Genomic DNA, 27,951 nt, shown 5'->3' with positions numbered 1-27,951 from the left:
CCACTTTGTAATGAAATGAATAGAAGTACATGTCACATACACGTAACGATGAATAAGGTGTTAATAGAGGCAATTTTTTTTCCATTTTATGATTTATGAATACGACTCTGTCAGGATGGATTTTCATTTATTTGGAAGGAGGGTCACACAGATGGTTGCTTGACTTCCTTTTTTAACCAACATTTAATCTTTACATGGAATTTGTGGACATTAGTACCACCTATCTCAAGGTACCAGTGCTCTGTGTAAAAAAAAAAAAAAATAATAATAATAAAAAAAGATTTAGTCACATCACCATTTCCTGTTAACGAGGGCACAGTCTGCAGTTCTACTTTCATGTGCGTTAGTATGTGATTGTACAATCTTGTGGATACTTTTCATGTGTGCACGCTATACATTTGTCTTGTGAAAATAAATATAAAATTTTACATGAAAGTTAATGGGCATCTAGAAATGACCAAAAGGGTCCCTTATGCACTTGGAAGAAAACTAATCTAATGGAAATTAAAGAAGCCTCCAGTTTCTAGAGGTCTACTTCACATTACTTTACCTGAGCGACTACACCGACCTTTTGATTTCTGCACTTTCTCCAAAAGGAACACCAAGTATTTGTTGCCATATCACAACGCACAATACCAACCAGATGGCCTACCATTTAACCCTAACATCAATAAAGTGAACAGCAGATATGCGTCTGCTCATGCTTAACTCTGTATCCGTTTCCACCTATTGCACGACTGCGAAAATAATCACTATTTCAACTGAATGTGCAACTGTAATCCTGACGTTTGAGGCAGCCACAGCTAAGACCTGCTCAGATTATAATTGTTAGAGGATGACTATAGAACTGCACTAGAAATTGACATAACTTTCAACAAATATTAAATCAAAGAAAACTGGCTACAGAGCCTGATGCTGGTTTTTTAATATCGCCACAACCATGTCAGCATCTACACAAAATTAAGAACAACAAAAGGCTCAAAGACAACTAGGTGTTCATGTTTCTCCGTTCGAACACAGAACCGTTTAGCAGTCTGTCTGAGAGCAAAGGGCGACGATGCTCTCCTCCCACACGAGACGAAAATCTCACTAATCCCTGACCAGATGGCCAGAAATGAGTCAGTGTTCCTGCTGGATGCCATGTCTGTCTCAAGCTTCAAAAAGAGTGTGACATTGGGGTCTGCAGTCACTCGTTCACATCCCAAATTTCAGAGAGCAGCGGGGGCAGCTTCTTGTCCTGGAGGCGAAGGGCGAAAACCTGCTCCGAGTGGACGCTGCTTAGTGTGCGGAGGCTCACCAACTTCATCAGCATACGGGGAAACATCAAATGATCCTGAGGAAACCATTAAAACAAAAATTAAACTAGAATTACAGCCTTCACATACATCTTAGGGCTCGTTTATGCTCGACGTCAGATATGGAGACGAAGACAGATGGAGCCTCCTGTTCGCAGTCTGCGTTCACTTTGTCCATATTTGTACACATTTCCTGAAAGCTCGCAGATATGGACAAAACGGAAAAGTACCACCAGAGATCACGAAGGCAGTGTAGCATAATTCAAGCAAAATATGACACAGGAGATGATAAAGAAATTTAAATAATGGTGGAACGGAAAAAAGTGGTAATGTAGTGAAAAAAAATTCTCCGTCCATGTGTCAGGATGTATTGTTATATGGCTGCACAGACCACTGTCATCTACAATGATGCCTCCATTTAAAGATACAGTATTACGACCCCCTCCACTGTTGCCTTGTTTGTTGTTGTGTGAAACGTTTGACTCCGCCTGCTAGTGCCATCTGTTGGCTGTATCTATGCCAACATAAAGGACACATGGCAGTATGAGGGCAGTGGCGTTTACAATGTTTGAAACAGACGCGTCTATTTTCATTTGTAAAGGAAGTATAAATGAGCCTTTAACCCGGCAGCACAGAAGATCTATACAATCAGCCAATTCAGTATCTGACCAAATATCTCCCCTTCTGTTCCCGAGTTACGACGTTGAGTAATGGATAGAAAAGTGTTTTTGCAGAACATTATGACGTCACAGTGATGCTGACCTTTTGACTTTTTGGATATAAAATGTCATCACTTCCTCATTTTATCCTGTTAGATATTTGTGTGAAATTTTGTCATAATTTGCGTACAAATTCTTCAGTTATGGCCAGAAATGATTTGTGAGGGACGTAAGGTCACAATAACCTTGACAACTGATCACCAAAATATATTCAATACATTGTTGAGCCCAAGTGGCTGTTTGTGCCAGATTTGAAGAATTTCCCTTAAGGTGTTCTTGAGATATTGTTTTCACAAGAAAGAGACAGATGAGGTCACAGTGACCTCAACGTTTGACCTTCAAAATCTAATCAGTTCATCTTTGATTCCAAGTGGACGTTTGTGCCAAATCTGAGGAAACTCTCTCAAGACCTTCTTGAAAAATTGCAATGATGAGAATGAGACGGACGGAAGGTCACAGTAACCTCAACGTTTAACCTTTAAAATCCTACCAGTTCATTCTTGTTTCGAAGTGGACGTTTGTGCTAAATTTGAGGAAACTCTCTCAAGACCTTCTTGAGAAATCGCAATGATGAGAATGAGATGAATGAAAGGTCACAGTTACCTTGACGTTTGACCACCAAAAAATATTCAGTTCATCATTGAGCCCAAGTGGATGTTTGTGCCAAATTTGAGGGGAAAAAAAAAAAAAAAAAAAAAAAAAAATCCCTCAATCCTTCAGATATTTCGTTCACAAGAATGAGACAAAGGAGGTCATACTGCCTTTGACCTTTGACCACCAACTTCTCAGTTCATTCTTGAGTCCTAGTGGATATTTGTGCCAAATTTGGGGAAACCTCTTCAAGGCCTTCTTGAGATATTTCGTTCATGAGAATGAAATGGACACAAGGTTACAGTGACCTTTGACCACCAAAACCTAATCAGTTCATCACTGAGTCTGAGTGAACATTTGTGTCAAATTTGAAAATAATCCCTGGAGGTGTTGTTGAGATATCATGTTCACAGGAATGAGACAGAGGAGGTCACAGTGACCCTGATCTTTGCCCACCAAATTCTAGTCAATTCATTCTTGAGTCCAAGTTGAAATTTGTGTCTACTCTCAGCTTTCAGCAAGGAGAGTAGAGGAGACTGTGCCCTACAGTGACTTTTGCTATGTCTCTGCATCACTGACTTATAATGTCGAACTGTAGCTCTATTTTCAGTTGATGTCAAACAGTGACAAAGGATTTAGGTCACTCACATTCTCACATTCAGTAGCTGTGTTACAGTAAAAACAGTTTCTCCTAATGGACTTTCTCATCCAGCAAACAACTGCTCTTGTTTAACTCCTCCTCCAGTCTGAACAAAAAAAAGTAACCTCAGCCCTGACCCAATGTGCTTGTTGTGATGACGCCAGCCAGGTTATGCTGACATATCGTCGGTCACAAGAGGAGAGGTTATGTAAACCACCAGCACTTACATTTGGTCTCTTTATCATGATGTAAGAGCGCAGTGCGTCCACATAGGGCTGCTGCAGCCTCTCCACCAGATCGTGATCCTGCACATTCGGGCGATCTGAAACAGAGGTTACCACACAAAACAAACAGACACCTGTTAATGTCTTTCATCACAGATTATCACTGTGCGGTAAAATGTGATTCATGATTGGAAATGATGAAACTGCGATCAGCCCATTTGTTTATTAAAGAACTAACAGGAGTAACATTAGCTCTAAATACATTCTGACTTTGAGGATTCACCGTAGGTTGTGGTGTTTATACATTCTGACCTGCAGAAAAGATGTTGATAGCAATAAGCAGCGCATATTCTGCCTCATCCAGATGCAGGTCGTTCATTCCTTTAGAAAACTCAAAGATGGGGTTAATGAACTCAAACTGAAGCCCTGGGGAGGTGAGAGTTGAGAGAAACAAGGAAACAAAGTCACTCAAAAGGAAGGAAATGTGAAGCAAGAGCAGCATGTTAAGTTTTTTACATAACTTAACATTAAACATACCCTATCTCCAAAACTATACCCCATATTTACGAGTATCATATGCTGTATTTAATATCTGATGGTTACTGTCTACTTGTTGCAATAGTTGAGGCATGCTTGAGTAAAAAAAAAGACAATTTGTATAAAGTAAAAAAAACTCTACAGGAATACAGGTAATCATTTTATGTGATATTCATATATTACATAAACATCTGATAGGTAGAAATGAGCAAGTGCACCTGCTTTGGCAAAATCCTCCTTATTGTAGCTGAAATCCTTCAGAAATGTAATGCTGTCGATAGCAGGGTTGTACCGCCGTGATGTCTCAAGCAGCATAATCTGAGAAAGACGAAACACATGTTTGTGAGAGGAATATTAAAATAAAGCCAAACTAAGACAAACTGATCTGCAGAGATATTCAAAGAAGTAGTCAGAATTGTATAGGAAGCAACCAAGTCTTTAAAACAGCATTGCTGAGGACTAGAAGGTCTATCAGTGCTAGTAAGATATTTTCTGTATTCTATGACAAAAATATAAGATTTAAGACCTTACAACAACATTTTGAAATGAGTCAGCTGTTCTTTCTTTTACAAATTCCCTGCATTTAGTTTATCTGTATCATATCAAAGAAAGTGTTGATTTTAATTCAGTGATGTATACAGTAGGGATGGGTGATATGGCCCTAAAATAATATCACGATATTTCAGGGTATTTTTGCAATAACGTTATTCTTGACAACATCACAAATTAGTAAACAAATGTAAATATTGTATTATTAATTTAAGAACACAGAATTGCAAAAAATGAGTGATAGAGTTTTACAGTGTCTTCAAATATTCAATAAAAACTAAACATTAATGATCTCTCATTTCTTTAGTTTGTGAACAACAACAGTAACTCAGAGTGAGATTCAGATTCTGTTACAGTATTAATAGTTCAACTAAATACAATCTACCACAAATAACACATTCAAACAGCTCCCAAATACAAAAAATGTCCCAAAGAATCTATGAGATCTGTGAGTTTTTTGTTTGTTTTTTTCCACCTGGACCTTTATGCTCTCATTTCTCCTCTAATCATCACGCTGTAACCTGTGACGGGCTGTTATGATACCACAGCTATCACACATTCACATATATGGAGTTTTTTGTCAAGCCGCAAGTTACGTAGGTTTACATTACCAAAGGTTTATGACAAAATTACTTGACAACACCGACTCCTGTGTGCACATGGCAAGAGAGGAGAGGGAGAGACGCTGTGCTGCTGCCAGAGGAGCCGCTGAATGAGTTCCCTCTGAGCTGTAAGTCACTAAAAGAGTCTGAGAAGTCCGGGGCTGTTCATAAAACATTCAGGACGCCACAGTTTATTCCACACTACTGAAGCTGCTCCTCTTTTTGGAACTACCATGGAGTCGGTAATAATTTTGATTTTCAGCAATGTTTGTTGTTGCTGTTGTTGTTGTTACAATGTCAACAAGGAAAAAATAATACTGTGAGTATATAGTATATATATAAATATATATGATATTAAAAATTCTACCGGTATCATCGTGAACAAGACGATATGGCACATCCCAAGTACACAGTTACAATGTTCATTTTAAAATGCTTGCATTCAGAGCAAAACAAACATTTCAAAAGTAACAGAGGTCTATCTTAATTCAAATTCAAGGGAAAACAGATTGTGTCACCTGTGTTCACTTTTTGTTCTACTGTCCATCATATCACAGTCTTAGAAACAGGCTTTTCCTCAAATGTCTACAGAATACCTGATTTGTTTTCTATGTCTGATGAATGTGGACTTCAGTACCTGTTTACAAAGTGTTTCACCTCACTCAGTTTGTGTTACACGCCTACTAACAGCGTAGGAGGGCACTTTATGTTTGATGTGCTACAGACTGTGTCTCATGTTTCATAGCTTTAATGTCAAAGGAGCAGGCCTGTGTTCAAATCTGCTTTGACACTCTTTAATTTTGTTTGAAATGCATGCAGGTGTATTATATTTGTTCTTTCACTCTCATTATGATGTTGCTCATTTTTGTTATGTCTGTCGTGTCTTGAAAGCCTTTGCAGGCTGTGCACCTTCTGTTGCATGACACTTTGAGATATAAATTACCTTTACCTTGCCTTAAGCTGCACCTGCAAGAAAAATCTCTCATGACAAATAATGACAAACCTCAATGGTTGATGTCTTCAGTAGAGCGATCTGGTCTTCCCTCGTGAGCTCCAGGAAACCAGGAAGCTGCTTAGCAAAATCCACAATCTCCTGGACTGACATGATTGCTAGCTCAGTGAAGTGGGCGAACCGCTGCTGACGCACTTCTCGGTTCTGCAGATCCTGACTCTGTGGCCACGGCTGTTGGATGCACAAACAAAAACATTAACATACACACCCAAATGTATGAATTGGTAAGCATGGAGTCATCATTCTCCTGTAATGCTCACAAAGCAGCCGACACAGTGTATTAGAGGTTAAACCTGGACAGCAGAGATGCTCACATCAAGTATGCTTTTAACAGACATTGACTCCAGATGTCCGTGACTCTCAGTCTACCTACACACACCAGCAGTCACACAATAACAGCTTTTTGTTTCTATAGCAGCTATATTTTAATCCTCGAGCTGCCATGTCCTGGCAGAATACTGGCCTCCCACACTGAACACCTACCCTAAATGCAGCTCCTGTTACTTATTCCCCAAGTGTAGCTAATTTTACTGTCCCAAGTTAATCGTTACTACCGCAACCCCCACAACAGCATGAAAGTATCGATGTTTAATTTCTCTGGCCATGTGTCTAGTTTGTTTATGTTTTATTTGTCCAGCTCTGCTGCTCCTGTTTTTAGCTGTATGCCTATTTTAGTTTTTACATTAAAAGCAACAAAAGAGTCAGAGAATTTCTTGTATGTGCACACATACTTGGCCAACAAAGCTCATTTTGATTCTGAAGTGGGCCTGCTGAATTTAGCATTAAGTGGGTGTAATAAAATCACCGCCTTCTATATGGTTAGTATAGCATGAAAGACAATTAACTGGTCAAAATTTATCCTCTGAGACGTCCACTTACTGTCACTTTCGGTCGGTCAAGGAAAGACCTTTTGTTGCATTGCTTCTGCATGGCCACCAGCTTCTCAATCATCTCCTGCTGCTGTGGATCGAGCGCGGCTGTTTCCTGCGGAGGGGTGGGGGTGACCACTGTGGACGTGCGGGCTGTTTCCTCCTCCTGCTGCTTCTTCATCTTCTTCAGTCTGATTTGCTCCTCAGAGAGCACACCTACAGGTCAGAGAGGATACACTCAAGTTAACAGGATGTTCCACTTTATTCTTATGATTTTCACTCTGGCTGCAAACCCACGTTCCAAAATTAAAGCAGAATCTAAATTTTCTGATTCATTTGGCATTCAGACACTCACACTGCTCCAGCATGCCCGCCTCCCGACACTTGCGCAGGCGGCACTGCTGGCACTTGCGCCGCATGTACATGTCCATTTCACAGCGGCCGTTGTTTTTGCAGTTGTACTGGGCACTTTTAATGACGCTGCGCCGAAAGAAGCCCTTGCAGCCCTCACAGCTCAACACGTTGTAATGGAAACCAGAGGCCTTGTCACCACATACGCTGCACACCTCATTGCCGAGCATCTTTGGCGCAGGCCCCTTCTTTCTCTTCACTGGCTGGCCATCTACACACACATAGAAAACAGAGGTGATTAGCCACGTTAAGCACTTTCAAGAATTATAGGCACGGAAATTCTCTAAGTAGCAACTTGTTTACTGAGTAGCTCACACAATTATGATTATGATTATCACAGTTATTTTGATCAATACTGATATCACGACATCAAAATACGACTTAAAATAAGGTTCTTTATCCGAATACAGTCCATCTTCAATGGACACATATCTGCTAGTGCATTTTATTTTATTTTATTTTTTACAGCGGTCATGGTACCATGACACGCCGCTCTAATGTCTTGTCCCTAGACAAGGACAAGAATTCAATAAGGTATCATTAGTCATGGTAGAATGAGTGTCAGCATTTCTGTGGACATTTTATCTCTTGGTCTTCATGCGTTCATTGTTCTATAGACTGTTGAGTGTTTTTTAGGTGATAACAATTTAGTTGTGTTTCTTTGTGGTGCAGACACAAGAATCATGCACTCTTTGCTTATGATTTGTTGTCTCCTAAATCCAAATACTGCCAAACAACAGATGATAGTTGATGATGGTTGATTTTTGTCCTGATCATCTACAGTTGCTGCAACAGTTAGAAAGGTTTTTCCACAGACTGCTGCTGCAGAGTGCACACTTAAAGACAGTTAACACTAGGGCCCGACTGATTCATCAGCCGGCCAATTTAATCGGCTGATTATAGCCATTAGAGAATAATCGGCAATCGACCAAAAGTTGGCTGATTGACGCCGATGTTAACACTTTTATTTTCATCATATATATGGTGTTTTACTTAGAAATGATGTCCTTGTGTTACTTTTTGCACTATAACCTACCTCTGTTACATTGCCAATAATAAGAAGAACTCTGGTACTGTGAACATACATGTGAATGTCTTAATTCATATAGACTTTGCATGATTATTTTATTTCCCAGAGGTTTACTGCCTTTTTGCACATCATATTTTTGATTTATTTTGTGTTCAAATTGTTCATATGCTGCTTGTTCCACACAATTTCTGAATAATAAAATTATTTGAAAATAGTAAAATGTTATTCCTTCAATTTATATCTTTGTAACGGGTGTTTGAACTATATTTAAGCCATCAAAAGCAGGTATTTCGGGGGGTTTTAAAATGAAAAACGTAAAAATTTAATCAGCCGATATATCGGTTATCGGATTGTTTTATTCCATAATATCGGAATCGGCCCCAAAAAATCCATATCGGTCGGGCCCTAGTTAACACCTTGTTTAGTTATTATATTGAGTATAGTTATGTTGTTGACCTCTTTCATATGCCTAGTTGTTCAGTTCTTGGTTTGTAATTTTTCATGCATTTTTTGGGGGTAAATAAAAACCTATGACTTTGTCAAAAACTCTTGTGTCCTTGTTGCCTCACTGCTTTATCCCTAACAATGATCAATATTCGATTAACTGTGCAGCCCCTAATACTGAGGGCTATCTGATGTGTGCTGGAGGATGGGTGAAGTCTGCTTGTCTACTTTCAATCTATATCTCTTTCTCTCCATCGCTCCATCCATACACACATCTACACCACACAATTCAAATTCAAGTCAACCACATCCTGTCATATGTCTGGCGATTACAGGTGTCTGCATATTAACAAAAAAATACTAAATTTCTAGAGGAAAAAAAAAGGAGAATTATGGCTTAAATTCTAATTTCTTCAAACTTTTAGCAACTAAGACAAAGTTTGGAACATGATTAAAACACTGAGTTACCTGCTTATTACATAGTCTTGTACATCTGATCCAATTCAACCCAATACATTCACTGTGTTGAAAATTTATTCAGGTTAATTCAACTGTACAGGCTATCACTGACTGTGCTGTTAGTAAAGCACAACTGCACTTCAGTTTCTAAAAAAAACCCCTGTATTAATATACATGACTTTCATGACTAAAATCACTGACTTGCAGTTACATGCCTCCACCAACCAGACAAAGCTGCAATTGACATCCAGACTCATAATGTGTGTGAAGATTTTGAAATAACTTAATAAAAAGGGATTAAGCAGGGTTTTTTTCAAATGCGAAACAAAAGTTACTGCTATGTTAAAATGTGTGACTCCAGTGAATAATTTCCATGCTGTCTTCACTCAGAGACTATTTTTACCAAGGAGCACAGAGAGCTGATAGAGAGCTTCGTCACATGGTGACACAACAATCACCTGAAGCTCGCTATCAGCAGAACCAGTGAGCTTGTGGTAGACAGAACAGAGGAGACCACAAAGTTGTAGCCATGACAGTAAACTTTGCTCTAAATATGGATGTTGCTGCGAGGAAGATCAATTCTAAACGTGGATGCTTCACCAGCACAGATGATCTGAACAATCAGCACAGCCTCAAGGTAGACGCCCAAGATGAGAGTCACCAATTCAATATCTCCTTTTGTTCCTGAGTTACATTATGATGTCACAGTGATGTTGACCTTTGAGCTGCTGGATATAAAATGTCATCATTTCATGTGCAGAATTTTGTCATGATTAGTGTATGAATTCTTGAGTTATGAAGATACACTTGTTTTGTGAGGTTACAGTGACCTTTGATAACCCAGATCTAATCAATTCCCACTTGAGTCCAACTGGACGTTTGCGTCACGTTTGTAGTTTTGTGGACGGCGTGTTTTTCTCTCGTTCTTGTTCTCTCTCCCGTCTGTCCTGCCCCACTCTTTATTCTGAACACTTGACTGTTTAATTTATATATTTTCCAATTTTATTAGTTCTTTATTTTGTTATGCCAGTGTTTTGTGTTGACTTGTTAACTTTATATTTGTTATTTATTTTGTTTTGTGTCAGTGTGATGTCACTGGAAAAATGTAAATAAAGGATTAATTCATTCATTCATTCGTTGTAGCAAATTCAAAGGGATTCCCTTTCGCGTGTTCCTGAGATATCACATTCACAAGAAATGAGGTGGACAAATGGACAACACCAAAATGCTGGTTAGTCTCGTCTGTGTAAGCCGTCACACCAGTCCAGTAAGCACACAGACACACTTGAAGAAACACACCCTACTTTTTTAGATTCTAGAGAATGGTAAATAGTAAATGGACTGCACTTGTATAGCACCCTTTTTGTCTTCTGATCACTCAAAGAGTCACATTCACCTACTCACACACACTCATTCACAAAACTGGTGGCCGAGGCTACCACACAAGGTGCCACCTGCTGCTCAGTAACCATTCACACGCTCTCATACACTGATGGAGCAGCCATCGGGAGCAATTTGGGGTTCAGTCTCTTGCCCAAGGATGCTTCGACACGTGGACTGACGGAGCGATAGTGGATGACCTGCTCCACCTCTGAGCCACAGCCGCCTCTATGTACCATATTCCATGGTAGAATATACTACCATAAAATGTTAAGCTCCCCATTTCACTGCATCCTGACAGAAATTATGTAAAAATGGGACTCAAATTTAGCCATGCCTGCTCTCACATCTTCATTTTCAGAATGGTGATGCACCACTGATTTTCAGGTTTTCCCTAAATGACTACTTACAGGAACTGCACACCATTTTCCAGATACGCAACTAGACACTCTCTCTAAAGGGGATGTGCACTATTAAGTCACTGCCTGCTTTTTTTACCTCAATTTTTCTTCTTAAAAATTTAACGCCTTCAATACAACAAGGATTCAAATTTAATGTCAGTTGTATGACAACTTTTCTCTCACCTATGCTGGCAGATGTGTCACCTGCAGATGGATCCAACTTAATGTCGCTCGGCTCTACCGGCAGAGGGCTGCTCATGTCAGTTAGTGAAGGGCCATTATGGGGGGGGACGGGGAAGTCATCTGGCTGGGAGAGGTCAGCCAGCGACAGCAGGCCATCGTGCTTCATTGTGGTGCTTCCACTGCTCTCCTCAACCATGCAGTCCAGCTGCAGCTCAGAGGCCCCGTCAAACACCTTACTCTCATCTGACAGAGGAGACACAAACACATTCAAACCACATTATATCACTGTTCAAGGCTTTATCAGCTTGTCTTTACCTCAACTGTGACAGGTGTCCAAAAATAAATGTTGGGTGATATTGCAGGGTTGGCTATTGGTGCTTTCAAAAATTATTCATACAATGAGATTTTTCATAAATAATAATCACTAGTAATGTGGATATAATGACTAAGTGAGTAAATGCAAAGAACAGAACAGCTAGAACAGTCTGTTAAGGTCAGAAAATTGCGTCACTTTACTGTAATGGAGCCTTTAAAACCAGAAAAAGGCAATGCTCATGTTAATACGAAATCCAAAATCTAAGACCAGGGTTCCGACATGTTTTAATTAACAAAATTTCAAGCTTTTCCATGACTTTTCAAGGACCCAAAATAATAAAATCCCCATGAACATACACAACAATAAATTACAATAACTTCGGAGTAGAAAATCCTTGTGTCATGAACATAAAATCAAACAGCGCCTAGCAAACACTGTCTTGAATGATTTGTTTTTAGCCACCTAAAAAGAAGGCCCACCAAAAAATTAAAACATGAATAAATAATTTAAATGTATACTATATTTATAATATTTTCACTGCTTTATCTTGCCTTTAGATGGACTTTTGTGACGAGGAACAGAAACCGTTATAATTATTTCTGCTTAGCTTCGAGCCTGTGCGTACACCTTTATAGTTTTGTGCTTGCATGTCTGTATCATTATATGACAACTGTGATCTATGGACCTGAAAGTGTTCCCGTGTTATGTTCTGTAAAAGCTGCAAAACCTAATAAAAACAATTTACAAAAAATCAAAGGGAATAAAGTGTTCTGTATCTTACTTAGCAGAACACTGAGTTGCTGGTTGACCGTGGCGTCAACTGGTTAGTGTGTAAGGAAAGATGGTGAAAATCTCTCAATATATCATACACTTACACTGATAATGATTTTTTTTTAGGTGGCTAAAATACATCCTGCAGCAGCCCTGTCCACAGCAGTACATTGTTTAACTCTTGTGCCTGCAGATTCAGTTTATTAAAAACATCAGATAGGTCGACTCACAGTGTTTGACTACACAACTTTAAATGTTACAGTTACAGCTGAAAATGACAACAGAAATCAAATCAATCGTCTACCCAGAAGTGACTGCTTGTGTTGTGCAACGTCACAGTGATTCGGTCAATAACCCAAACAGATCTGTACAGTATACTTTAATCTCAATGTTAATTATTTTTTGAATACCGAACAGCAACCTTTTCCAACCTCTAAAAGCTGGCTATGTTCATATTCACTTCCAATACTTCCTACAAACCTACAGGCACAGTCAGTGCACTGTCCTTTCAAACTCTATTCAAACATGATACCAGCTGGCTGGCTCAAGGAGAGAGCGACAGACTGCGGGAGAAAAAGAAGAAATACAAGCTACATGATGGTAAACAGAATGTCACATCTACCTATATTCAAGCTACGTTATGTCAACAGCTCCAGAAAATAAAAGCGCTACTATGTTACACTCGTCAAAATTATCAACAGAAGATTACTGTGACAATTAACTTCATTACACACAACAAAATTCTATGACTTGTCCAAAACTTTCGAGGATTTTACTAATTCCATGACTTTTCCAGGTTTTCCACAACAGAGGGAACTTTGTAGGATGATATCTAGACTCAAATCATGATGCAGATATAATATTGATATACTGCCCGGCTCTACTTACAACACTGAATGCTCAAATTGCTCTTTTATTAGGCTGTAAAAAATCAAAGCAGTCGTGCCGTGGATGCATTTCAGAAAAAGGATTCATCAGACTCCCACGCATGAACTTCATTCTATTTCAAATCAAGATGTTCTTTTGAGTTGGACAACATAATAGATGATAGAATATAAATACCAGGCTGGACGGCCACTTCTAGAGCACACAACAGAATCATACAAAGTTTGTGGTATTGTAAAACAAGCTTTGCTGAGAGAAGTGAACCCTGTCCAGTTTAATCACACAGAGGACTAATATAGAAGAAGCGGTTCCTCTTACCATGACCAACATCTGGGATATCAGTCACAGACAGCGTGGACATCTTCTGCACAGCAGCTTGTCATTACGAAATCAACGTGTACCTATGCAATAAAGAAAACAATCCGTTATAATGGCAATTTTACAAGTATAACCACAAAAAAACATTTAGATGGAAGCAGTGTGACCAAGTGAGATAAAAAGGGAAGGAATTCTGCTGACACTCTATGTATGTAGGGTGTGTACACATTCAAAACAGGGATGTGGTCGAATTGCATCAATAGCAAGGAAATCATTATGATCCAACACAGCGTAACGCCGTTCTTAGAAAGGTCTAAAATACGACGAGTCTTAGAATCAACTGAGATCCTGTCTATAAAAATGCGTATGCAGGAAAGCCAACTGGCTGTAAAAGCAGAAATGAAAGTTTGTCATGCGCCACATACGGGCGCATTTAAGGAAGCTGATTCAGCAGACACACATGCATGATTTTGTCTATTTTTAACCAGCCTGTGAGGAGGAAACCTCACTTTAAAAATACAGGCTTTCCGCAATTTGTTTTGACACATAAAAAAAAAACTCAAAAAGGGCATCTAAGTTGATTATTATGTATAATTTAATACATCACTGTAATTAAACACCAAAGTCATGACATCAGCTGCCAGCTTCTTGGGTCTATCTAACTAAAACTAATGCAGTTTAACACAACAGTCCTGCAATAAATCCTCCCATCATGGATGTTAAAATGTTCAGTTTTTTGTTATTTTTTTTTTGTTGAAACTGTCTTAGAGCGGAGCTGATTCAACTTCACGGTCATTTCAGAGGCTGCAGTTGATGCTGCTGTTGAACTGTATTATGTTCAAATTCAGGGTGTTTATTCAATCTATCCTGGTTGATATAAACAGGGTAGATAAAATAACAAGATGAGAATGTCTGTTACTGTAAAACACAGAGGCACTTTATCACACTGATGCAGAAATATTATATTAGACTGTTACAAACTTGACAACATAAAACTGTTGCCCTGGTAACAGAATAGCAGTGAAACAGTCTAAAGGCAACCCTGGCAATAGGGTGTGGTCTTAACCTAATGTCTATAGCTGCCCCTAATGCATATCTTTCTATCAGCTTTGAGACAGGGGTGGGCGATATGGCCCTAAAATAATATCACGATATTTCAGAGTATTTTTGCGATAGCAAAATTCTTGACGATATGACAAACTAGAAAAAATATATTTTAAATAATTAAAGAAAATAGAACCGCAAAAAAATAAGTGATATAATTTGCAGTTTGTCTTCAAATATTCAGTAAAAACTGAGTTTGTGAACAACAGTAACTCAGAGTGAGATTCAGATTCTGTATACAATATTAATAGTTCAACAAAATAAAATTTAAATTGCAAATTGCACATTTAAACAGCTCCCAAATACAAAAATCTTTATTTTTTTTAATATATACAGATCCCCTGGGATCTATATATACAGTACAGGCCAGAAGTTTGGACACACCTTCTCATTCAATGCGTTTTCTTTATTTTCATGACTATTTACATTGTAGATTCTCACTGAAGGCATCAAAACTATGAATGAACACATGTGGAGTTATGTACTTAACAAAAAAAGGTGAAATAACTGAAAACATGTTTTATATTCTAGTTTCTTCAAAATAATGCCCTGATTACTTTGTCACAGCTTCAATGAAAGAGGTAGTCACCTGAAATGGTTTCCACTTCACAGGTGTGCCTTATCAGGGTTAATTAGTGGAATTTCTTGCTTTATCAATGGGGTTGGGACCATCAGTTGTGTTGTGCAGAAGTCAGGTTAATACACAGCCGACAGCCCTATTGGACAACTGTTAAAATTCATATTATGGCAAGAACCAATCAGCTAACTAAAGAAAAACGAGTGGCCATCATTACTTTAAGAAATGAAGGTCAGTCAGTCCGGAAAATTGCAAAAACTTTAAATGTGTCCCCAAGTGGAGTCGCAAAAACCATCAAGCGCTACAACGAAACTGGCACACATGAGGACCGACCCTGGAAAGGAAGACCAAGAGTCACCTCTGCTTCTGAGGATAAGTTCATCCGAGTCACCAGCCTCAGAAATGGCAAGTTAACAGCAGCTCAGATCAGAGACCAGATGAATGCCACACAGAGTTCTAGCAGCAGACCCATCTCTAGAACAACTGTTAAGAGGAGACTGCGCGAATCAGGCCTTCATGGTCAAATAGCTGCTAGGAAACCACTGCTAGGAGAGGCAACAAGCAGAAGAGATTTGTTTGGGCCAAGAAACACAAGGAATGGACATTAGACCAGTGGAAATCTGTGCTTTGGTCTGATGAGTCCAAATTTGAGATCTTTGGTTCCAACCGCCGTGTCTTTGTGAGACGCAGAAAAGGTGAACGGATGGATTCCACATGCCTGGTTCCCACTGTGAAGCATGGAGGAGGAGGTGTGATGGTGTGGGGGTGTTTTGCTGGTGACACTGTTGGGGATTTATTCAAAATTGAAGGCACACTGAACCAGCATGGCTACCACAGCATCCTGCAGCGACATGCCATCCCATCCGGTTTGCGTTTAGTTGGACGATCATTTATTTTTCAACAGGACAATGACCCCAAACACACCTCCAGGCTGTGTAAGGGCTATTTGACCAAGAAGGAGAGTGATGGAGTGCTGCGGCAGATGACCTGGCCTCCACAGTCACCGGACCTGAACCCAATCGAGATGGTTTGGGGTGAGCTGGACCGCAGAGTGAAGGCAAAGGGGCCAACAAGTGCTAAACACCTCTGGGAACTCCTTCAAGACTGTTGGAAAACCATTTCAGGTGACTACCTCTTGAAGCTCATGGAGAGAATGCCAAGAGTGTGCAAAGCAGTAATCAGAGCAAAGGGTGGCTATTTTGAAGAAACTAGAATATAAAACATGTTTTCAGTTATTTCACCTTTTTTTGTTAAGTACATAACTCCACATGTGTTCATTCATAGTTTTGATGCCTTCAGTGAGAATCTACATTGTAAATAGTCATGAAAATAAAGAAAACGCATTGAATGAGAAGGTGTGTCCAAACTTTTGGCCTGTACTGTATATATATAAATCAACAGGTGATTTCCTTCTTTTAGTAAAACTAAATGACTGAGTTGTTTTTTTCCCACCTAGACTTTTATGCTCTGCCATTTCTTCTCTAATCATGTAATGTAACCTGTGACAGGCTGACAGACACCAGAACTATCACACATTCACATATATGTAGTTTTTTGTCAAGCTGCGAGCGTCATGTAGGTTTACATTACCAAAGATTTATAATAAATAATAATAAATTTTATTTATAATGTGCTTTTACAAGTGCTCAAAGACGCTTACATAAAAATAATAACAGTTAAAAATACAAAACAATATAGAATAATAACACAATTAGAACACAGAAACAATGTAAAAGATCAGGGAGAGATAGAATATGATGGGATAGGATAGAACAGAAAATTAGACGATGACGTTATGACAAACAATACCGACTCCTGTGTGCGAACAGCGAGAGAGGAGAGGGAGAGACGCTGTTCCCTCTGAGCGGTAAGTCACTAAAAGAGTCTGAGAAGTCCGGGGCTGTTCATAAAACATTCAGGACGCCACAGTTTATTCCACACTACTGAAGCTGCTCCTCTTTTTGGAACCACTGCAGAGTCGGTAATAATTTCGCTTTCAGCCATGGTTATGGTTGCCGTAGCTAACAGTACAATGTCAATATGTCAACACATCGAAATATTGCAAGTATCACGACATGAATTTTTCATATCATATTATAAAATATACCGGCATTATCGTGAACGAGATGATGTGGCACACCCCTACTTTGAGATCTGTGTGAGATTTAGGATTATACCATATAAGATTCTGTGCACAGCATGTATTACTTTTGTTAGATTATCCAAGATGGAAGACAAACATTAAGCTTTACGCTGGCATAATTGTGCCATAATTTATTCCACATGTTCTTGGACAATCCAGCTGTTTAAACGCTCTGGTCAGAAGTGATATCACTTATGTCAGAGTTTTTAAATGTCAATTTCCGTGTGTGCCCGAAGTATGCTTGCTGGGCATGAAGTTGGAAGTTGAAGTTGTCGAAGACCTATGGAGACTGGGTTGCTCATCTACTAAGAGACTAATTCTTCCAAATTGGAAGGGGCATAAAGCATTTCCTATCTGATTTTGCCTTGTTGAGTGTGTGTTAAACCTAAAAGAAAGAAGTAAAATTAAATAACTGTTAATAACAATAAAGGCAATACTACCAAAAGCAGCCTGGATCATTGATTGGAACATATGCGTGCTTAAAAGGGCATACTCCTTTTACTTTTTTGTGTCTGACATTTAGTTTCTGCCCCCGTCATTGTACTGTGTGGTTTGTTTGTTAACTGCTTGCGAGGATAAATACAGTATACATAGTTTTCTCATGATATAAAACATTACATTGCCAAACCCTAATTAATATAAGCAGATTCTTTATTTTGGTTTTCATACTCTGATCATTTTAGTTTGACTTTTTTAGGGTCCGGGCAGCTAAGCTGCCAGGACACTATTGTAATCCTAGGTATTCTTCTTCTTCTTTCTTCTTCCGAGGAAATCATACTTCCCATGGGTGAAAACTCACCAAACTTTGCACAAAGGTCCAGTCTCATGCCAGATATCCTCAGCTGTAAACTCAAGCCAATAATCCTGATGGTGGTGCTACAGCAAGGGACTAAATTTCAAAACTTTGAAAATTCATAACAAATCAACCATACGTGATACAACTTCACAACTTTCATCAAACTGTAGCCCCAATACTGAAGAAACTTTTGTACACTTAAACCTATTAAAAACTATGAAGTTCACTGTTTTTTTTCAAAAACTGTAAAACTTCTTAAACCTACCTCCTCCCACAATTTTTGCTCAATTGACACCAAACTTGCTACAGAGCATCTTCAGACTGTCCTACAAAAACTATGTTTCTCAGATTTTTGATTTGTCAAAAATTGAGCCTACAGTGCATCAAAATGTTTGGCTGTAAACGGTACTGTAAACATATACATGCAAATTCTTGCTAAATAAATCTTCAATGTTCGTGAAAAAAACTGACAAAATTCTAGAGTCATGGTAGATGATGTGTGGCAAATTTCAGAGTTTTATCTCAAGAACTGAATTTTTGACAGCATTTTGAATTTTGCTCTAATGTGAACAACTGGAGTCAATGTAAAAATGGCACTTTTAAACATCAGTTTTTCCACTTATGGAGCAAATCAATCATTGTTACAAACAAATTACCAACATCTCCATGCTGTCTAGATGCAATATGTGTATTTTCAGATTTTTGTCTTAATAACTGAATTTTTTACAGTGATTTCAAATCTGCCTTTCCATGCACGGATGGCTGCTTTCTTACACAACAGTGAATGGCTTACTCAATTTGTGAAGCCACTGTTGAGTTGCTACTTGCCAATTAGCTCAGAGCAGTAGATGACCGTCTTAGGTTCCAGAGGTTGCGGATTCGAGCCTCAACTGGTGCAGAATCCACATTGTAATGTAATCATCTTCGTGTGCGCCAGCTTATTGCTTAAAATTGCCTGAGCGTGACTGATCACTGTGCGGCATCTTCAAGTCTTTTTTTCTGCTAGAAAATCTGCCTTCTCATGCTTGAAAATAAACCAAACTTTGCACAAAGATCCAGTGTCAATACTTCAGTGTGAAACCATCTGAGGCTTCTCACTTTGCACGTAGCTCAACTAGTTAAACATCAGTTTTTCACTTATGAAGCAAATCAATCATTGTTAAAACAAATTACCAACATCTCCATGCTGTCTAGATGCAATATGTGTATTTTCAGATTTTTGTTTCGATAACTGAATTTTTTACAGTGGTTTAAAATCTGCTTTTCCATGCATGGACGGCTGCTAAACCTGCACATCTGGCTTAGTCAATTTGTGAAGCCACACATGAATTGTCACTGACTAATTAGCTCAGTGAGATAGAAACTGATTCTTAGTCTCAGAGGTTGTGAGTTCAAGCCTCAGCTGATGCAAAAAGCAGGTTGTGTTGCTAAATTTCTAAATGTCTTCCAATTCTTCTGCTTGTTGCTCAGAATTGCCTAAAAATGCCCGGACTCGACCCATCGCTGCGCAGCAGCTATAATTTTTCTTTATTTCCTCTTCTGCTAAGTGAACACTGAATATGTTAGACACACTGTTTGCCTATAAACATAGCAACAGTGGTGACTCAGAGCATTGTGGTATTGGGACAAGGCCACCACCAATGCAAGCTTTCACTATATAACAACATGCACAAGCACAGCACCAACTGTTACTTCCTATGTAAAGCTTACAGTGTTAAAATCATGTTTAAACTGTGTCACAAAGGTTCTGCTGCCCCCTGCAACCAATGCCTTTTGTACTGTATGCTTATAAACTATCAGCTAATGTTCCTAAAAACTGAAAACATTACTTGATATATGAACAGACAAATAGAAGGTAATCCTTCTCCAAAACTTTCCAAACTGTCAAAAACATTGTCAGGAATGATAAGCTGTTTCCAGACAAACCTTGTTTTCTGCATCTACTGACAAAAATGGTTGTAATCTGACAGCTGACAGACTGCAAATAGGTTCAGGGATGCTGGATTTAATTTAAATGCATTACAAATGCACAATCTTAAAAAAGTAATGTTATTCTGTCACTGTTAATATCACCTACTGAGCTGCTTGCTAGACGTCCCATTCATTCTATCGGACCCGTGCATGTGTGTTGTTATGACGCACAGAGTCAGAGGGAACCAAAAACAAACTCTGTATTATGCAACCGTTTCTGACGTCAATAAAATACGGGATATAGTTACCCAGCATAACTATTATTATTACAATTACGATCAACTTAAATATGTCAACTGTTCTATCAACTTTGAAAATATAAAACTCGTGCCAGCCTGGTACTGATTTTTAAAACTTACTGCGATATATTAATGGTATTAGAACAAAAAGTAATCAGTGAGATAACACGACAGTCACAACAAGAATCAAAAAGGAGTTCAGCAGTAAATCAGTACAAGAAGATGAAAGAAGAACTGTGATTAAGAATGAATTTCTCATTGCGTAACTCTAGACAAGTTATGTTCATCCGAATATAAAAAGGGAAAATCCATGGTAAAAACGGAACACAGTGAAAAGGCATGACAGCGGTACCTTTCAAAGCCTCACTGATAAGTTTCTAAATACCATAGTAAACCAGTAAAAGGGTTATTGTTGCAGCAGAAGATAAAAGCTGTCACACAGAAAGATGCCTTGGTTTTTTGTTTTTTTTTTTAATATACATATATGTATGACTGACAATGACTGTAAACATTTCCATGCGTTCAATAATGTCACTGCAGCAAATATCGTGAGACGTTTAAACAGCAAAACTTTAAACTGTGGTTATGACTGTTGTCACGATACTGGAATTTCTAACTCTGACACAATACCTTGAAAATGATCAATATTCAATGCGCTTTTCGACACCACGGGGAAAAGTGACATTGAGGCTGTGCAAGTTGGGACTGCAGCGATACATCAGTTTCAAGGAATACTGTGTTGACAGTTGACAGTTATCATATGATGTGCATTTAATTATCTACCATATTGGGGGGAAAAAATGCAACTGGACGGAGAATCTCCCCTTTATTGTATTTATTTATAAATGGGAGACTTTTTATATTTGTTCAACCAAAAATAACCCTTTCATTTTCATTCCTTTAAGGGTCATTCTGACTGATAATATAAATTCTGAGATACTGTGATACCATGAAACCCAGTATTTTCTGAGACGGTTATTGTACTGCGAAAATCTGATTCCTTGGCAATCCTAGCACAAGTTAAAATTTTCATTAAAAGATAAATATAACAGGGCTATAACGTGGTTTGAAGAGGAGAGCTGCAGAATGACTGTAGTGAACATAACCGATAAGAGAGAGCGAGAATGTGCACACGTACTGCAGAAAATGACCCACTGATAATATTCAATATTGATCTGTACTGTTAAATTGTTTTTTTAACAACATGGGCAGTTATAAACTTGACAGAGGACACAGACCCAAACTTTTAGCTTTTGAAATACAATCAGTGAAGTTACGCTAATGTTCCTCACGCATAAATGCACACCGCATCTATCTTAATTAAAGTACTCTGAAGTAAGATGGTTTTAAATAAATGAACATTTACGTAAAGCTAAAGTTGTTCTTCTTTTGGTTATGTGAAAGTTGCAACAGGTAATATTTCATTTCACCACTCGCAACCAGGGCGGCCACTATATCCGATTTTCACAACACGATTATTTTGGCTAAAGGAGTTTGCGATAATGATAAAAAGGCAACTCGATGGCGATGGTGGAGAGAGGGAGAAAGTGAGAATGTAAATTATTTAAAAGGTGCTGGATTATGGGGCGCTGGTGGCTTAGTGGTAGAGCAGGCGCCCCATGTACAAGGCTGTTGCCGCAGCGGCCCGGGTTCGACTCCGGCCTGTGGCCCTTTACTGCATGTCACTCCCTCTCTCTCTCTCCCCCTCACGCTCGTCTGTCCTATACATTAAAAAAAGGCTAGAAAGCCCCCCCAAAAAATCTAAAAAAAAAAAAAAAAAGTGCTGGATTATTAACACGATGTCATCATATGTGTATTATTAACATATCAATTTTTCATTTTTAAATACCATGGTTAATGTCTATACCAGTGCATCGCGACACTCCTGCCTGCAAACTATATGCTATTACTCCAAGTGTCAGTTTTTATGACCCTACTTGCCCGCTGACGTAACTGCAATCTGCACATTACTCTGAATGTTGGCTAACTAACACAATATGACTATGAGTAATACTATGTTTGCCTTTAAAATATCCATGTCAGCATTTAGCAACACTGGCTCCAATTTGCTGCATATAAAGAATGAAATTCCACTGGGATTTCTCAATGATATCCTTAATTTTTCCACTAAAAACAACATGACTAGTACAAAGCAATTTGCTCCTGGCAACGTCAGTTAATGCCGAAATTACAAAGAGGAGGACATTTTGAGACAAAGCCTCATTTAGCTCAAATTAATTTGCAACAGTGACTCTGTGACAGGCACAGCATTGGACTTGACCTTACCTCTGAAGTTGATATGTTTATCGTCTATGCATCCTGCCCATGTGAGTCCACAACCACAGTCTTATCGATATCCCTGCGCTGATGGAGGACTGGCTTGGCTGATGAGCCTTGAGGATGCCAAAACCCCAGTGACTTATTGGGCAGAAGTTTAATGACGCGGTATCTTGAAGACAGTGAGTAGGAAAGAAGGAGAGTCCCTTTCTACAATGCCCAATGGGAGACAGAGGGGAAAACAGAGAGAGAGAGGGAGGGAGGGTGAAAGAGGGAACACAAGAGGTTACTATTGGTCATTTGCATTGCTTTAAAATCCCCACAGGGCTGTGGTGCGCCAGTCTTTTTCCTCTTTTAGTATAAGCAGCCCGTTTTCCTCAAACAACCTCGTAACACACAGACACCTAAGGATGACCCTGACTTTTCTCCAGTTTTTAATCTAAATATAAAGAGTACTGTGGTTCACTGCCTCAGATCCCGCTCTGTAAAGGCAGTTACCACTTAAAGCCTTCCCCACAAAAATGTCACACAGCGAAAAACAACATAAAATTTGGCAAAAGCAATTCAACTGTACATCTAGCTTGGATGCATCATGAATACCTTTAAGAACAGGTCTCATATTCACATATTGAGAAACCAAAAATCAATATGTTGTGTCACCATGGTGGATCATAAGTCTAAGAGACAACTGGTCTCGTAATCAAATGGATCAAGTTTTATTGGGTGAATTCACATTCTCTGGTTGTAAAGCATTTCGACTGTGCCTGTAACCTCATGTCATCCCCGCGCGGATCTCTCTGTACAAGTCCAATGTCCCCTGCATCTTATCATCAGCCAGTCACCTTTGTCCATGAGCATGTTTTCGTAGACTACTGGAAAAGAAATCAACGTGCCAGCAAAATCAATAAAGCACTGAATAACACCAAATGCTTTTTTTTTTATATTTAACACTTTTTCTCAACCACACTATTTTAACCTCATGTTATTATCCCAGCAGTCACCGCTGAAATGCTCTGCTCAGTATATAATCTACTTGCAGAGTGTGTGACAATAAAGCCACAACACATAATGGATCTAGTTTGGTCATAACAACCTACTATAGTTGATTATAACTCACAAGTCAATAGTACACATTAGCATCTGAATTAAAAGACAGGGGCAATTCTTCTCTTACATGTCAACTAGTCAGATCTCAATTTGACCCACGATACACCGTGCTATAATTCAACTAGTTTTGTAATGCTGAGACAAACTTGCTAACACCCAAAATCAGTGAATATTAGAGTTAGGCAATCATACTGATATAGTGAGATACAAAACCAGATATTATCTTAGGGCCAGACACACCAAGCCAACGATTGGCTGATGGTCAATGTCAGTCCATCAGTGGACGACTGTCACCCTAGTTTTTGCAGCCTGCCCTGCAAGTTGGCACTAGTCGGCCCTTGTCGGCTGTTTTTTGGCTGACAAGTTGAATCGAAGATGGAGCTTGCAGAGCCCATCCATGAGATTAGCAGTTCAGCTCAGTGCACAAAAACAGAAATGGAGGTGAGGAAAGCTAACAAATGACTCAAGTCATGAAGGAGTGAGACTGATTTTTTTTTTTTTTTTTTTTTTACAGTGGCAACATTATTTTTGTTAGCCATTGAGCTCTTTATCAGAAAAACTGCTCATATTTCTTTGTGTTATTCACACGTAAACAATAAATATCTGTTTTTTCAACTAGGGATGCACCGAAATGAAAATTTGTGGCCGAAGCCTAATAATATTAAACGCTTGGCCGAATACCGAGTACCAAATGCCGTTTTTTAGTTTTTCATTAGTTTTTGCAGATGAACCCCCTCCAGATTAGTACCACCAGTACTAATCTGGAGGGGGTACCAAAATTGGGACCCACGGTATGATACCAGTTAAAGTATCACGGTTCTGAGTAGTATCACGCAGCTGTTCAGGTACTTTTGGGCAGTCATGACAACAAGTTATTCACCTGGAGCCGGTCTTCTCCGTCGCCGGTAAGCCGTTATAATGCGCCGTCGTATTTGACAGGAATACGTATTCCTGTCCGTGTCTGCGACCCCCGTTCAACCCACAACTGGTGGGATTCGCCATTTCGTTTCTGCTGCTGGTTGAAATCTGTACTCACACAGCGTGCTGAATGATTTATTTTGCCCGCACAAAACTATTTTAGTCACAAATGCGAGTGTGTTGACGGACTAAAATATCGCCACACTGCCGACATTTTAATCCGTCCGTTATTTTATTATTTATTTTATTTTACTATTTTATTTTATTATTTATTTTATTTTATTGTCTACTTTAATATTTTATTTTATTTTATTTTATTTTATTTTATTTTAATGTCTACTTTAATATTTTATTTTATTTATTTCATTGTCTATTTTAGTATTTTATTTATATCTTCATCTTTATCTCTTGTTTCCATTCATGCTGTATTTCTATTTCTACTTTGCACGGAGCATTGGAACAAAAACAATTCCCCCCAGGGGATTAATAAAGTGTTCTGAATCTGAATCTGAATGAATTCAGTGCACCCCTACTTTCAACATAGGGATGTGCTGTTAATGAGCTAACTGGCTAACTAGCGACTTAGTCCATCCTGTTGGTCTTCTAGTTTTATTTTTTCAATGACGAATACAAACTACTGCCGCTGGCTAGAATGGAGATATATTTCCTCTCACGCAGGCGCAGAACATACCTGCAAGATAGCCACTTGCTATAGTATTTGCAGTGTGTTGGAGGACAACTTTTTGGCAACAGTCAGCTTTCGTCACCACTAATTCTTTGATGTCAGCTTGGTATTTGGGCCTTAAGATTTTGGATATCATAACATCTTTAGTGTTGTCTATTTCTTTTTTTTTTTTAAAGGCTGCATTACAGTAAAACTATGTACTTTTCTTAACTTAACAGACTGTTCTGGCTGTTCTATTATATGCGTTTACCCACGCTGAAATTTCATTGTGTAAGTATTTTGTGAAAACACCAATGGTCCATCAATATCCTTGCAATATCCAACGATATTGATAAAAGTGTTTGGCCAAAAATACTGTCATACTTTGATTTTTGACCATATCACCCAGCTCTAGTGTGAATATAACAACTAATTTGAGATTATTTAGCAACTGGTGCTGAAACAACTACTCGATTCATCCATCGTTCAAACAACAGCAAATTAATCTGCGAGAATTTAAATAATTAATTACTCATTTAATCCTTTTTAAAGCACAAATGCTAAAAAATACTGGTTCCAGATCCTCAAATGAGCATATCTGCTGATGTTCTCAGTCTGCTATGATTGTTAAGTGAGGACCTTTGGGTTTTGGACCCCTGGTTAGAGAAAATAAGCAATTTCAATATGTTAACACAGGTGTTGGATATCATATTAACCATTTTCCACAACTGTCTGACATAGACTACACGATGAATCGCTACAGTCCTATTAGCAACACTGTGCTGAGAACAATCACAAAGCCTAAAAAAATAAATAAATGCAGCAACATCCCAGTTCTTGTCATCGTCAGCGACAGCGTTGGTGGGTTGTGAAAAAGTTGTACTCAGAAATGTCTGCCAGTCATGAAACCAAACATCTGTGTACAAACAGTCAGCAAGGTTGAGTGGGAAATGTCCCTTTCTTGAAGTCTCAGGGTACCGACGGATGTAAACCTCTCCGGTGAAGCAAAAATGGACAACCTTACTCAGCAACAACTTGGTGTGAAAGCAAAGAGTCAGTGCTTTCAAGAGTCACCAGCTCCAAAATCAATCAAGTTCCCACAAGCACAACATTGGAAGAAGAAGTACATTCAGACCCACCCAGATGTTTTCACTTCTTCTGACTATAGAGACCTCTGTTCAGGGTAAAACTGGGTGGGACTGTGCTGGGAATTATAGGAGGTCACCAAACCTTATAAAATGATAAAGATGTAAGTCATACAGAACTGTCAACAGGTGCAGCGGATGTCAAGTGTGTACACGCACACACAGAGGACTTGTGAGACAAAATAAGTAAAACCATCTGTGAAAGTGGAACCAGGGATACCTGAGGCTTTCACTTAAAACCCTATTGAGGCACAGGCACGACGCAACCAGGTATATCTGGCAAAGAAAACGATGCCAGATCAAACTGGCACAGCCTGGCAGCCTTAGTCAAGCTGAATTAGCTTAATTTGCTATTAGCTTCGGTGGTTAGTTAGCTAATGTTAGTTAGTGGCCGTTAATGTCGCAATCATGGTATATAAACAACTTGAAAGAGCATGTCGCAACTTCAAACCCATTTAACAAGTTTCGTGTTCACACTGCTGATATTCACTTGTAGTCTGACCTCAGACTTGCTGCTAACATTAGCTAGCCAAGTTAGTTAGTCAACCAGTCTTCATGTCAGTTAACAGAAGACAAACAAACGCAGCTAGCTACAAGTTTAGCGTGTAAATATTAGCTAACGGCAACATTATTTGAATGTAACAACGGTTGACTCGCTAGCTTTCAAACATCGCCGATAAAACAATATACGACTGGATGTTTAGGTGAGATTAGCTTCATAGTCAATCCAAACAAGGCCATTATCTTATACGTTAGCCTAACACCCACTCTCGCACTCGAGAGCAACTCCCTTTTGACAAGTTTAACTTAGCTAACTTAGCTTAGCTAACTTAGCACCGCGGCTACCACAGACACGACAAAAGGAGAAATTGGTTGACTTGCCAGGAACTTGACGAGTTTGCGACTACTTGTCGGTTGGCGTATGCTACTCCGTCCGTTTGTGGCTGCAGCTGACAGCGGTTTTGACAACCGGAGCTAGCATGTTAGCTCGCTAGCCAGCGTAGTTATATCATGTGATTCAGCGGCCCCGGGTAGCGCGAGGCTGGCGCAGCAGGAAACAGATTTCATCAGGCTCAGAGGTGCATGAGGACTTTACTGCCCAGTGTTTAGTCTGACAGGCAGATGGCAGTGAAAGAATGTATTCAAGACACTCAGGTGTACTTGTATTTTAATGTGAGTAATTCCAGACAATTCAATGCTACTTGACCTACATGACCATCTTTAAACAGCAGTTTGTTATTTGTGGAACAATCACCCACTGTAAAAATTCAATTTTCAATTCAATTTTATTTATAAAGCCCAATATCACAAATCACAATTTGCCTCAGAGAGCTTGGACCCTTAAAACGGACTGGGAAAAACTCCCCCCAAAAA

General features: G+C 39.0%; 1 protein-coding gene across 2 annotated transcripts; it reads right to left on the bottom strand.

Annotated features, from left to right (window-relative positions):
• Positions 1-110: 110 nt before the first annotated feature.
• nr1h3 (nuclear receptor subfamily 1, group H, member 3) lies at positions 111-27,638 on the bottom strand. Of its 2 annotated transcripts, XM_049598720.1 has the most exons (11): positions 27,456-27,638; positions 22,753-22,949; positions 13,637-13,719; positions 11,347-11,589; positions 7,394-7,660; positions 7,049-7,254; positions 6,161-6,340; positions 4,225-4,324; positions 3,782-3,895; positions 3,473-3,567; positions 111-1,333 (listed from the first exon to the last, which is right to left on the bottom strand). In XM_049598720.1, the coding sequence occupies exons 3-11, from the start codon at positions 13,677-13,679 to the stop codon at positions 1,187-1,189; spliced, it is 1,395 nt and encodes a 464-aa protein (XP_049454677.1). In that variant the 5' UTR covers positions 13,680-13,719; positions 22,753-22,949; positions 27,456-27,638; the 3' UTR covers positions 111-1,186. The 2 variants fall into 2 exon arrangements, with proteins under 2 accessions (XP_049454677.1, XP_049454686.1); XM_049598729.1 differs by lacking the exon at positions 22,753-22,949 and having other exon boundaries at positions 27,460-27,638.
• Between the last annotated feature and the right edge of the window lie 313 nt (positions 27,639-27,951).

The sequence above is a fragment of the Epinephelus fuscoguttatus genome, linkage group LG2, assembly GCF_011397635.1.
Source record: "Epinephelus fuscoguttatus linkage group LG2, E.fuscoguttatus.final_Chr_v1".
NCBI classification, from domain to species: Eukaryota; Metazoa; Chordata; class Actinopteri; order Perciformes; family Serranidae; genus Epinephelus; species Epinephelus fuscoguttatus.
This window is presented reverse-complemented; position numbering and strand designations above follow the sequence as displayed.